General features: G+C 37.0%; 1 protein-coding gene across 1 annotated transcript in view; it reads right to left on the bottom strand.

Annotated features, from left to right (window-relative positions):
* Positions 1-226: 226 nt before the first annotated feature.
* The window catches only part of LOC149212339 (putative serine/threonine-protein kinase PBL28), a 69533-nt gene continuing 55048 nt past the window's right edge, over positions 227-14711 (bottom strand). The window contains exons 2-6 of the mRNA XM_089388642.1: positions 1963-2054; positions 1645-1878; positions 970-1168; positions 564-727; positions 227-364 (exon numbers count right to left, since the gene is read on the bottom strand). Coding sequence (XP_089244768.1) covers positions 227-364; positions 564-727; positions 970-1168; positions 1645-1878; positions 1963-2054 — 827 coding nt within the window. The remainder of the gene's footprint in view (positions 365-563; positions 728-969; positions 1169-1644; positions 1879-1962; positions 2055-14711) is intronic.

Raw genomic sequence — 14711 nt, 5'->3', positions numbered from 1 at the left:
AGAATTTTGTTATAACAAACAACTTGAGAGTGACTTCCAAGTTCCCAGTGCCATATTCGATTCAATTACTCTTATCAATTCAGATTTCTTAGTGTACATTTAGAAAGGTGTGTTTCAAGGAAGTTGTTGATGATTATTTTGGTTCACTGGAGTAGAGATTTCTTGTCAGGTATATTTGATTTTACCATTCCATGAAATTTTCCCTAAGAAGAAAGCTGCATGAGTATTAGTAAAAAGGATTTGAAAGTGAAATACATACCGCAGTATACTCGGGATCAAAATAACCAAAGGTACCAAGAACTCTGGTGCTTACATACATCTCATCTTCATAGGGAATTAGTTTGGCAAGGCCAAAATCTGATATCTAGACAACAAATTTTCAGTCGAGGGGAACATTAGAAGTTAAAACTCCTTGAAATAATGATGTAACTAATTGAAATTTGAGAAAAATACAATTTCCTAAAGCAATTGATATATAGTTTATACTGATTATTTCGCAGGTAGTAAGCCTCTATCCCGTTAATGGAGCTCTTTTGGAAAAGAAAGAGAAAGGTGATGGATACCCTGGGTTCGAAGTCTGCATCAAGAAGAATATTGGTGGACTTGAAATCCCTATGAATGATAGGAGTGTTTGTTGTTGGACCAGAATGGAGATAAGCAAGGCCTTTTGTTGTTCCCAGAGCGATTTTTAAGCGTAAAGGCCAATCCATCTTCATTCTGAGAATTCCTGCAATACACACAGATACATACATATAAATCTATACACACACATCTATGTATGAATGTACAATAGGGTGTATGGGTGTGGTATTGCATATAGCCAGTGTTTGATGGCACTCGCAATTGTAAATAAGGAATGTAATTTTTCATAATAACAAAAATAAATATTGTTCAACATGATGCCCCATCCAAAAATAAAAAAAATAAAAATTATGTTCTTTGAAATATTCTGCTGTATTTGTTGCTTACCATGCAAGTGATCTTGTAAATTGCCATTGTTCATATACTCATAAACCAGAAGGCGCTGACTTTTGTCAGCACAGTAGCCTATCAAGCAAACTAAGTTTGGATGGTTAAGCCTGCTCAATAGATCAACTTCTACTCTGAATTCCCTTTCGCCCTGCGCTCCTCTTAATGAGTTTGGGTCCATTTGTTTAATTGATGCAACCTGCAAAAGATGGTTCAATTCAAATAATTTAATGGAGACAATACTATTAAGGAAAGAAATTACAGATAAAAAGAATGATATACAAAGTACATGCTAAAATGTTAAGATGAACAGAATATCTACAACATTTTGAAGAATCAGATGTTGTATGAGATTTTAAGGAAAATTAAAGGGAAAAATTGAAAACACATATTCAACAGCCCTTAAAATTCCTGAAATCAGTAATTTTAAGAAGTATCTCCATCTATTACTTTTATTTAACAACCTGACATCTCTGAAAGATAACAAGGGTCCAACCCTGAAATGGTTCCATAGGGTACCGTACAATATGTGAACCCTACAAACGTTAGGAGGACAAGTTTGTAGGGATTTTTTGAAGACATAAAAGCAAATCTATAATCAATAATCAGTGATTTGAAGAATTATTTCACCCAAAATTTCTTTTCGGTAATTTGGATTTTGGAACAATCACACACCTTTCCAGTTTTCAGAACTCCTTTGTACACACGCCCAAAGCCTCCCTTCCCAATAAGATTGTTCTCATGGAAATATGATGTCGCTTCTTGTAATTCCCTAAGTGTGAATACATAAGCAGCACTAGGCTGTGGATTTATGCATAGGAACTCTCTGTTCCCCAGCTGCCAATACTCCAATGGTTTATAGAGCCCTGCAATACAAAGAGTAGTATCAGTTTCCAATCTTATATTTCTCTGTTAACAGATGCGAACAACCCATCATTTGAGAAATCATGCCTCGACTAAAAAACACAGTATATTGGCAAACAACACAAAAACCTTATTAAATTCAGAGTAAATAAAATTCCTGTGGCTCGGATTCAATAAAGAAGTTTCAACATAATTCGCAAGAAGCAGACCTATTAAAGAACCTAAATCACAAAAAGCAGAACTAATTCAGAAACCTAAATCACAAAAAGCAGAACTAATTCAGAAACCTAAATTCACAAGAAGCAGACCTAATTTAGTAACCTAAAAACAGAGGACTTGCTTCGTCTCTTCCTTTGCAATCCCGACAGCAATTCAAATGGCGTTTTCATGCTTTACAGTAGTACTGTATCCCAATTAGAATGTTCCCTGTATAGAAGAAAAAGAGCAGAATTGTGTGACAATTTCACCTGGATAAACCTATTCTTGTAAATAGCTCTGTTTCCGACCGTGCCAAAAGAATCTAATGGTTAAATGCGACCATGGCAGAAGTTATTGTGCCTGACCCTGCAACTATCTAATCGCCCAAATAGGAGAAGGGGATTAAAAGCTTTTTGCAGTGAAGCTGAAATTCAGTTACAAGCTAGACGTGTTCTTCAGATGGCCCTGCCATAATTGTCCAAGTATTCGAATGCTTGAGGAATGGTAAATGCAGAATGAAAATTAGCCTTTATTTTCAAATAAGAAAGGTGGGTCAAGTCCCTGACAGAGAACCGCATAGTTTAAGGGAAGTTCTTGAAGTCATTCGGTTGAAAAACAATGACATTTGACTTTCCACAAATCAGAACACAAACCCAAACAAGAATGAATAAATTAGTAAAAACCCATCTAAACCTGAGTTTGATAGGCACCTAGGGGTTGTGAAGTAGCATATCCAGAGTTACAATTTTTTATGGGTTGCTTTTTTGTGTGAATTCAATATCTGTATCCTTGAGCTTCATCAAGGTGCATATGAAACTGTACTTAGATGGCTCTGTACGAATCCCCTGATTCAATGTACCATGTGCATCCTTACTTGCAAAGACACGCACACATGGATCACCCCAACCCTAACCTGGCTTTATGGATCACCCCACCCTGAACCAAGCTGTAGAATGCAGCTCCTCTCAAAATATTCAAAAGAATTTGCCAAATAAAGAATTCAACAGTACCAGTTATTTATTTTTTCTAAAGAATGCAGACAGTTACAAATGAGTTGCTGCAGTCTGGCAGAGAACATTCAGAGATTACAAATTCAATAAATCATGAATGAAATATGACTTCCCAATTCCATCATCCTAATGACTGATACTGATACATAATTTAAACCATTCAATGCAGCCATTGTCAATCCCATAATACCCAAAACATCCTTCAACCTAAAAATTGATGCATCGAACAATCACTATTCCTGAACATATAGGACAAGTACATAACATTAAGGATTGATACATAGTGAATTAAATGGGCCTTATTGTTTACCTGTTCACCATGAATTTCCACACCCTTAAACCTTTAATAATAGAGGGTCCATGGATTATCCTGTACACTGAAGAAAATAATATTACAATCACTGGTATGCAAAACTTCAGGCAAACTACCATTTTCATTGCTATTCATGGGCTATAGAGAGTGCATTCAACAGAACCTAAAAAAGATGAGATTCATTGAAAGAACTGTATGCAACAAAGATTCGCATTACATTTAGCTAAAGGGCTCTAGCGCTTCGCCGTATTTTCTATATGTATTCTGAACACAGCTATGGCTCACGAACTTTGGCTCCGTTCGTGAAATTTTCAAACAAGGCTCCTCTATCAGTTTGAACACTACTATACTTTCTGGGATTGTCAAATAGGGTTGTATGTTTGTTGATGAAGTTTGATCTAAGAAGGCCGCCGGTAAGGTCATGGAAGCACGGAATAAGCCCATCTTAATTGGTCGTGCACCGCAAAACAGGGTTTTCAAAGCACGAATTTTGTTGATTGTGCACCGCAGAACAGGGTTTTCAAAGAATGAATTTGTGTGCACCGCAAAATAGGGTTTTCAAAGCACGAATTTGTTGATCGTGCACCGCATAACTGGGTTTTGGAGAGAGCTAAGCAATAATGCCACCAAAGCATAACTCCGTTTCGGAGAGAGTTAAGCAATAATGCCACAAAACCATAACTGGGTTTTGGAGAGAGTGTCAAACAGCAAAAGATATAGCCATATGTCGAGTAGGGAACCATATGCCAAATGTCAATAAGAGAATGAAAGTGTTGACGACTAAATTCTTTCAAAAGGAAAGCCTATTGGCCTAAAAATGTGATTGCAATCACGTTTTTTCATGTATTTCTCATTTTTCTTGTAGTAGGGTCCATCGAAATTATGCAACATGGGTACTCCTTGGATGAGGAATTGAATTTTGCATCCAATGAGTACTCCCCCTCGAAATTTGAGTAAAATATTAGGGAGATAAGTTGAAAATACGAGTTGGAAAAAAAAGTTTTATTATTTTATTATTTTTTAATCTTTTTACTTTTTTACTCTAAAAATGGTGAATCATCCCCCATGGTTGACATCATCATCTTGAATCCTATTGGTTCTTATAAAGTTTATTTTGGTTGTACATTTTTCTTAGGAGGCCCATTTTAGACCTCAAAATTCACATGTCCTTTCTTGCGTTTTAACTAATTATGTATGAAGATCATTTTCCTCTTGATCTAGCTCTCTATAGTTTTCTTTTACCCAGCTTTTTAGAGCTTTTTTAACAAATTTCAATTTTGTCTCCCAGAAAAAGTTGGGGGAGGCATTGACTCTTGTGAGCCAAGAGTGTTGGATTACTTGGACGACATCGTCATTCGTGGACCAGAAAGGATTGTATCAAAAGTGAAGCGGCCCAAATTAATACTTTCTCCTAGTGTTAAAGAGATAGGTGTGTGGTCAGATGTTGCTACTGGGAGAATTTTGGAAGTTGTTTTTCCAGTGCCTGCGATAATACTAGTGTGAATTACAAATTGAACCCATTATTCTTTGATGTTACCTGGGCCTATACGTCTGTTACTCTATGTGTATTTTCCATTTATTAGCTTAACATCTATAAGAATATGCTCAATTATTAGTTCCTCAAATTTGTCCTTGCTTGGATTTGGAAGAAAAGAACCCGCTCATTTTTCTCCAGTATTCATAACTAGATTAAGGTCACCCCCTATTATTACATATTGATGTCCTTCATCTTCTAAGTTGTTTGCTAATGAATTCCAACATTTTCATTTGTCTCTACAGTGGGCTGGAGTGTATATATTGTATACGGTGATATCAGACCCATTCTCTTTGTTATGTTGTTTTGTCTTAACCCAATGTTAGTCTCTGTGTATTCTTCGAATATCCATGGTTATTTTATTCCCTAAGGTGAAAATGCCTCTTGATGCCCCTCTTACGTTGATTGTTATTTCTTTGTAGTTCCTAATCAACTTGATTGTTGACAACAGTTCCTCCTCATTAAGCTTGGTATCCTAGAGAAGAATAACTGCAGATTTTCTATTTTGATTGTCTTTTATTGCATTGATTTTGAATGTTTTCCCAAGACATTTGCAGTTCTAGGAGACCGGGTTCATTATTTACCATGTGTGGGGGTGGCATAGCCCTTACCTCTCCCTACTTGTGTCTAATTTTCCTTCAACACTGGCCCTTTGTCTCGATATGTATCCAGTGGTTGTTGTACACCCATTTCCATGTCTTTTTGCATTGCTTCATCTCAGACTTATTTGTTAGATTTCCTTCCATATTTCTTATGAAATGCTTCTAGTGGTGCTTGAGCCTCTTTGGATTTGTTTATTGTTAAGATCCCTACAAAGGCGACCACTGAGGAGGGGATGGGGTCTATAAGGGCAGGATCATGTGCATGGGGAATAGTTGATAGGGGGGAGTGATCGGCTCATCAATAGGTACATTATAAGGTTCATGATTCCATCCTTCAGCTTTAGAACTATCTCTTTCTCACATTTATTTACATTTTTTTTATATTATGCTTAGTGAGAAGGATAAAAGATGTTTGTCATGTCATGTGGCCTAATATGGTTTAATTGCAGGAAATGGAGCAATTTTTGAGATGATTTCTATGCAGGGGCTTGAAGTAGACAACAAGGAGAGAATCTAGGGGGTTTTCCACCTCTTTAACTCCCTCAATCAGCCCAAGATCACAACACTCTTTTTCTCTCATCAGCTTGAGGTCATTGGCAGCCAAGCAAGTGAAAGTAATGAGGTCATTGGTAGCCAAGAAAGTGCAAGTAATGAGGAACAAGATCCACCATTCTCGAGTTGTAGGAGACAAATATTCCTATTTTCTAGGGAGCTACTAGTAGCTACCCTCTTGTATAAATAAGCATGTAGAAGAGATCATTAGGATTCGAGTTTTGTTTTTAGATAGGTATCTATTGAGCTCAAGAACTTGGCATTGTTGTTTAGGCTATTGTTTGATGTATTAGACATTGATTCAATGATAATGAGAAGTTTCGTACTGATTCATCACTGAGTTAGTTCCAGAGGGTTGAGGCTCTTGGGTTGGGCCCAACCTAGTGGCTTAGGTCTCTCTTGTGTATTTGTATCTATTTTAGTTTCAGAGTACTTCTTAGTTTCTTGCATTTCAGTAGAGAATAATCCATCAAAATTTGTGATTGCAGCCTCTACCTCATCTCTCTCATGGGAGCATGAATAGAAGGATTTACAACCACAGTCCAAAAGTATTATGTTTATGATTTCTTGGAAGAAGATTTGTGTTAGTCATATTATTTTGCATGTGCTTGTTGTAGCTTAGGAGTTGGTTTATTGATTAGATCAGAGTTTTGGCATAGATTAGATAGCATTTAAATTCAACTCATCTTTTCCACTACTAGTTGTTTCATTTTGTCAATGATAAATGGGTATATGCATGTGATGATTGCAGGGTTGTTTGGATCTACAGGCAAGGGCACCTTCACCACCTCCATCTTGGACTTCCTCACCTTCTCTTGTGAACCCCAAATTTTGTCCTAAAAATTATGTTCATGAGATCATTTTCCTAGGGTCACCAAGAGCATCCCTCCTAGTGAAAAACAAGCCTTCAAAAGGGTCTAAGCTTGGCTAGTGTCTTTGGCCACACTTCACTCATTTACCTCAACCTCCACCCACCTTTACATTCCCTTAAACCATCATTTCCACCTCTTAAACCTTCTTGGCATCCCTCCTGTAGCATTACAAGCCTTCCTATAGCAATACAAGGCACCTTTAGTAGCCTCCTGTAGCAGCTTGTTTCTTCACCAGTTTTGATCATTGCTGAAATTTGGACTCAGTTTAGAAGGATGTTGACCACCAGTTGTGACTTCATGATCAAGGGAATCTCCTAGGCCACTCCAAACCCTCCTTTTCCTTCATTGCAAAAACATAATAGCGTTAGTTTCCTTATCATGGATTTGGCACAAACAGAACATTGATTTACATGCAAGTGTGACCTAGTTAGATGGTACATAGAACCTTGAATTATGGTTTGGTAAGTTAACTTCTTTTATGCAAGTAAATCTGATAACTAGATGGATGATTGCAAGATAATGTAGTTTCATTTCTGCAAGTATTTTATCTCTTGCTTTTTCATGAATTGTTTCTATAGCATTTGCAAGTTAAATTTAATAGTGTTTTCCTTTTCATAGTTAGAGGTAGCTTCTAAATTTCACTTTTAAAAGATAGCTTTCATTCTAATTCAGTAGGAGGAATGGTCTTGGAGCACTATTGATCAGATGTCATAGTTGAGGGTGGCATGAGTAGAATCCCATCTACTATGCATATATCATTGTCACCTCAAAGTTTGTACAAACCCCGAGTTAATAAATAGAATTGAGGAGCCCTTGGGAGTTGCAGCACTCTTAGTGAAATACCAGGGGTCACCGGGGAGGACGAGGTAAGGGGGAGAGGTTGAGACATTTCAGAAGGGTCTTCAAAAGATTCTTCATCATCATGCTTAGGGATGGTGGTTGAGGGTTTATCAAGATCTAGGTTAGTGGTTATATTGGCTAATGATCCAAAGAAGTTGGAGGAAGAGGGATAACATGCATAAGGAAAAGGGTTAGCATTACAAGTTGGGGGAGCGGAGGGAGAAGATCTTGCATGAGGATTCACAAAATGTTTAGAGGATTTATTTGGATTGTTAGGGTTTTTATGTTTTACTATTTCCCATTGTGCTTCTTGTGCTTCTTGTGTTTCCTTTGTTGTGAACTTTGGAAATGTTTTAGAAAAATGTCCATATTCATGACATACCTTACATTTGAATGGTAGTTGAGCATAGTCGAGTTGTTGAATGTGCATCCAGTTGTCGACCTTTTTCTTCATTGTTTCTAGTATTCCTCTAGCTAGATCAACTTCTACACAAATCCTTGCACACGCATGTAGGTTCTCCTTTGGTTCACTTCGATCAATATATTTCTCATTTGCATTACTTGTGGCTCTTACCAATTCGTCTCCCTAACAGTGAAGAGGAAGATGGGGAGTCGCACCCCAACTGGGACTGCGCCATTGGGGATGTCAAGCTCAGGATCAAAGTTTGGAGTTTGTTGGTTTAAATGAATTCCTCTTAAATCCATCAAGTGTGGCTCGTTCCTAAATATTAGGCCTCGGTATTCTTCGGATTCAAAGTAGAAGGTGTTTGCATAAGCAGATCGAAATCTGCACTTGTATTTTTGGTGTCTAGTTGCGCTTAATACATTTTCGCACAGTTTTTAGCGACGGCCAAAGCCCCGTAAATTGTCCATCCAATCCATGCTCTGCAAGAGAGAGTGTTGTTTTACGTGGACTATTAGGCGGGGTATCTATCTCAAGGATTGGTTCTAGCCTTTTGATGAACTTGGAAACTAAAGGTCACTCATGAGACAGGCCAAGTGAAGAGATGAGATTCAAGAAAGCAAGGTCAATTGGATCTAGTAAACGCATGGGGAGGGGGCTGACCCCCTCTGAAGCAGCCTTCAGAGGGGACATCGAACTAGTCTGGAGCATATCAGGGGTGAGGTATAATGTTGCATTCACTACAAGGAAGAGTGTGCATATCAGTTGAGGATATTAAATAAAACTTCAGTTTTATACCTGTCGAAGGCAGGTTATATTTTTTATTTTGGTCAAAAGGCTTTGACTTTCAATTAGTTTTGAAATTTTTAAAGAGATTCTATGAATTTTATTAAAGTTTTGAATTATACTGAATATTTTGAAAACTCGAAAATAATTTTCAACTTTTTAAATTTTAAATTGCTTTCTTTGAATTGGTTGATGACTAATTTTATGTGGTTTTAAATTGAATGGTGAAATATAAAATTATATTAACAAATAAAAAGTATAAAAATATATATATTTGCCAAGTGTCCTAATAATAGTTGTTATTGCAGTCTTGCACAACACAATGCCATGTGGATAGTTTCCCAGCATAATTTAAGCAAGTAGTTGTGTCATGTGGATGGTTGCCCATCATAATTTAAGTAGTTGCATAAAAAATGGATAGTAACAAGATGTAAACAAGTGTAATATGAAATTTATTAAGCTCTTATTATGTTAAATTTGTATATTAGTTTTTAATATCATATTAGTTTAAAATTATATTAAAGTATGTTTAATTTAGATGTATGTTTCAGATATATAATTTTACGTAAATTTAAAATTATCAATAAAATTATTATTACTATTTAAAATTATTAATTACTTTTTGCTTAAAAGACAAATAAGCAACATTGCTGCATATTACACTTGTTTTGGATTTTTTTTCATTTCAGGAATTAAGCAACTAGATTGAATTTGAAAATTTTGAGAAATCGAACAACTATATTAAATTTGAGAATGAGACCATGTAGGATTTTTGGGAGGTCGTAAATGTAGTATATAGTCAAATTCATAGTACGTGAATTCATATTCAATCATGAGTGAACCTTTCTTTTGTCTTTATTTGTTTAACATAATGGGAAAATCTATGAACCCAATCCATTAATATATTCACGATCCAAACTGTTAATATTGTTATGAGCCTAATATAACAAGAGCCACATGGTGGTGATGTCACTACCTTTGTTTTTTTTTTGTACAAGTGTTGTAATAAATAATACATTGAAATTAATAAATATATAAATTTAATATATATTATTGGGTTTCGCCTAAGTGGTTGGTGAATTTACTCCTCACTTATAATATATAAAACACTATTTATCTAATTATTGATTCACTCATAACATGAATATTGCTCCATTATAAAATAATAATACAACTAATACGTAAAGAAACTTTACATATCGATTTACTGAAGTGCTAAACAAGCAGAGCTAACTTCAAGAATCAAGTAATTTTTTTGCAAAAACCATAGCACATATATAAAATAGTTCTTTTTGTAGATAGCTTGATAAATTTATGGTATTACAGAAGTTCAAACTTCAGCTATATTAAAATAAAATGAAGTTGTGATTCGCAAAAAGATAAGCAAAGACAATTAGCCAAATTTTATGTCTTGTTCAATCTATACAAAAACCCAACAATTTTTTTTACTGTTGCATTTTTTTTGCTGAAGTTTTTCTTTTGCTATAAGATTCTACAAAACAAAATTGCGTGCTAGATATGCACAGCATTGATAGTTGGACCGATAGACTTGTTGTGTAATTGAAACAATATGCTCACGTGTAACTAGAACAAAATATGTGACAATGAGCAATGAAAGAAATATTAGTGAAAGAAAAGTAATCTTAGTGCAAGAATAATGTGTTTCAAAATGTTTTACAAGAAAATAAAATGTACTGTGAGACAAAGTGTTTTAACAAGACAGATACATTGATCACAGAGAAACTAGAACAATTGATGATGTTGCAAAGGTTGTTTACAGTGGCTTGATTTTAGTGATGATGTTATCAATTGTCAAGAAGAAAATTCCATGAACAGAAAGCTTTTTGAGAGAAAAGATTGTAGATGATATGTTCTCGAGATATTCTTGAAAACTTGTTTCAACAATTGCTGGACAATATTCTTGTAGTTGTGGCATTTGCAATATGTAGTCTATTTTGTCATCATGTATTTCCTTATGTGCTTCCACATTGAAGCAATACCAATATTTTATACTTTCCTTACAAAATGTGCAAGTTAAGGAATTTGGAAGAATGGTATCTGCACATTTACTACAAATTTGTTGATAAGATGGTGTGAAGACATTTTTTACTCTAAGTATTCCTTGTACCTATTTCAAAAGAAACTCTAATTAATGAGTACTATCATGTTTTGGTGAGCAAAAAAATATGGTTTTGAATAGAAAATTGTGTTTACATTAAATGCCCAAAAACAGAAAGTGTTGCTAAATACATGTGTTCTTGATGTGATGAGATAACAAATGTGTTTTTGCACAGCTATCATTGAGAACATCAATGAATTTTGTTGTTTCAGATCATGGCATTTGGCATCCTTTTGGGTTGTTCCTAACAATGTTTTTAAATAGATAAAGTGGTGTGTTTTTGGATGCTAGCTGATACTTTATGGCTAGGAAATATTCTTTGTGATATTCATTGAGTGTGGTTGTTGTGCATTAGAAAATATCATGAGTATGATTATTAGTTAATTTGGAAAGTTTCAAAGCAAATTCTTTTTCCTATGTAAGTTGTTAGAAAAAAGGAAAATCATGGCAATAGTTGCTGATGGATTTGCAATAGAAAGTAAGGAGTGATTTACTAGAACAACATACTTACAGTTGTTGTATCATTGGTAGTTTCACCATCTTTGATATGGATTTCAAATTGTCTATTGTTTTGGTGACATGATATAATTGCAGTTGTAATAGAACCGACTAGATATGTTTTAGTTGACACAACAAGATTGTGTATTGTTGTGTCTGGGGCCAATCTGCGATTGTTACAAATTTGAGGTATTTTTTGGACTATATTTTTTTCATGTAACACTAAGCAACATTTCGAGTTTCCTCTTTCATAGGTTTCTTTGTTTATTATTCCAAATTCTCTAATATAGACGTTACTCCCAGGGAAAAAAATGTCTCAAAATTTATCTATAAGACATATGCTTGTGTTCACTATGATGGTAAATTTTCCACTTTTTTCAACAAGGTCTGTGTAACAGCTCTCGTGAAAATTCCATGTAAAAATATATAAATACCACAAATGATGGGACACATATTCCAAGTTGAATGGTGGGCAAGACATCCTAGGGGGTGTTCATTTGGTTGTTTATGGCTAAGGAAATTGGCAAAGGCAATGGCTAAGGCATTAAAGAGACAAAAAGGTATTTTGGCACATTTATTTATGAAATTAATGGAAATTAGGAGAAAAGGAAGGTGAAAGGTCGCATGTTGCATGTGAGGAGGAAATTGAAGGATAATAATGGAAAATTAAGAAATAGAGGCCTCATTAATAAAAATGCTTCTGAGGATCAGTGAGCAAGACTTGGTCAATTTAGCTTTGGATCTCTCTCATTATTCTCTCTCTCTCTCTCATACTCTTGGACACTTAGAGTTTTCTTGGAGCACTTTGGCATTGGAGCAAGAAAAGTAAAGAAGGAAAGAATAAGCAAAGATCAAGCAGGGAAAGGCAGGATCAAGAAGCTACAACAGGCTTCATTGCAGGTATCAACTTGCATGTGTATTTTCCTTGCTAGATTTGGCATTGATCCAGGTGGATGTTGGTGGCCACCCACCTATCCCATTTGGACCCCCACAACTCTCTTTCAGCTTTTTCAATTTCCTAAATTGTAGCACAGTTTACTATTTTTAGCAGTTTTTCAGGTCCTGAACTTCTGAAGCCGTTTTGAGGCCCTAAACGACGTTTCTTGGGAAATCTAGGGCAACATGGGTCCATGGACCCATGTTGCCTCCCAAAGTGGTAGTACTTGGATAGATCTTTCTAACGAGCTATTGTACGCGTCAAACGGAGATCGTATGCCAAAGTTACGACCCCGGGAAATTGATGTACCAATTTACCCAAACGAGGCCCACAATTTGGCGTTTCATCTTCTAGGGTTAGGTTTTGGAATGTTAAGGGTTTTTCATTGTTTCTCAACAATAAATAGGCCTTCGAGCCTCATTGTAACTCAGTTTTTAGAACATTTCAGAGGCATGTAGCCGCCACATCTCTTCTCAGAGATAAGCTACCATCGCCCTAGCTGATTTATTTGTATTTCTGTTTGTAGGCACATTTCAGTGTTTTACAGTAATGAAATGAAGTATTATTTCCGTTGCATCTCAGTATTTATGGTTATCTCATCTCTGTATTTATGGTTATCTCTGTAATTTGTTGCGTTCCTGTTTAAATCTGGATCAGTGGTATCAGAGTGGTCTGCTTTTTCTCTGCTTTTCTTTGCATGTCCCCAACGAGGTCGGGATATAAGGAGTTAGGGCTTGAACTGGTCGAACCTTTGCAAGACCAGCCTCACAAATCCCGACGGCCTCCCATGGTGGATGAGAAGAAAGACGAGGGAGCAGGAGATCCTATCAAAATCTTGCTCGAAGAAGCCCTCGAGCGGCAAAGGAACGCGATGATGGATAGCTTTGCGCAGATCCTTCAGCGGCTACCCAGAGGCAACACATCAGCTTCCAACAGCGACTCTGGAAATGCCACACCCTTCAAGGTACAAGTTAATTTTGAAATCCCCATATTCGAGGGTCAAATAGACGCAGATGCCGTAGATAAATGGTTAAATATGCTAGATGGGTATTTTTCTGTTCACGAATTTTCAAGTCGGGAAAAGATTGTTTTCACTCTTCTCAAAGCATCCCCCCACGTCAAGGACTGGTGGGAAACCTACTGCGAGAAGAAGGATGAAAGTACAGGCTCACTATTTTCAGCCACACCCACTTGGAATGACTTCCGGGATGCCATCAAGGAGCAGTACTACCCTATCGGAAGCTATGAGGACAAATACATCAAATGGACCACACTGCGACAGGGACGAGACCAAGATGTGCTGGAGTTCACAAACATTTTTCATACCCTTTGCACACAGTTGGGTATCAAAGATTCTGAGCTGCATCTGGTACTCAAATACCGCGACTGCCTACACAGATACATCCAGGAAGAGATGGGTTTCTTGAACATCTCCTCACTCGGCACAGCATACCGATACGCTGTCAAAATCGAGCAAAAGTTCAAACAGAAGAAGCGAGACTTTGGATCTACAAATCCGAAGCCCAAAGGACAAAGCCAAGGCGGGGTGACCCAATACAACCCATCGAAGCCACAAGAAAAGAACAACACCATGAAGCCGAAGAAGGACACAGGGAAGTGGTGTGAGTTCCACAAGAGTCCCACTCATAACACAAGTGAGTGTCGGACCAAGCAGTCGCTGGTGGCTGAGTTGAAGGCTTCCGAATCAGATGCATGTTCCGACCCTAAGCCAGAACCCGACAAGGGGAATGGCAAAGGGAAGCAGATCATTGATGCAGATCCTAGCGCCACTGTTGCCACTGCCAAGATCCAGAAGAATGAACCTGCAGATCCAGAAGAGGGGGAGCGTCTTTTCCACTCACAGATGTGGGTGAAGGGTTCGCTGCTGCAATTCATTGTCGACAGTGGAAGCCAAAAGAACCTCATTTTAGCAGAGGTCGTGAAGCGGTTGGGCCTACCGACTACACCGCACCCGCAGCCATACAGTATCGGGTGGCTCCACGAAGGACGAGATCTGAAAGTTCGCCAGCAGTGTCGCCTTCCCTACAGCATCAATCCCTTCACAGACGAGTTATTGTGTGATGTTACACCTCTAGATGTTTGCGATGTATTATTAGGCCAGCCATACTTATGGAGGCGACATGCTGTGTATGAGTCCAGGCCTCGTGCTGTCTTTATTTCTTTGAATAATTCATTATACAGGATACCAGAGGT

Source organism: Pinus tabuliformis, chromosome 1_1 (genome assembly GCF_031772625.1).
Source record: "Pinus tabuliformis cultivar Carrire ecotype Pingquan chromosome 1_1, CPIR1, whole genome shotgun sequence".
In the NCBI taxonomy this organism is placed as follows: domain Eukaryota; kingdom Viridiplantae; phylum Streptophyta; class Pinopsida; order Pinales; family Pinaceae; genus Pinus; species Pinus tabuliformis.
Note: the sequence above shows the minus strand (reverse complement) of the source record. Positions and strands in the feature narration are given on the sequence as shown.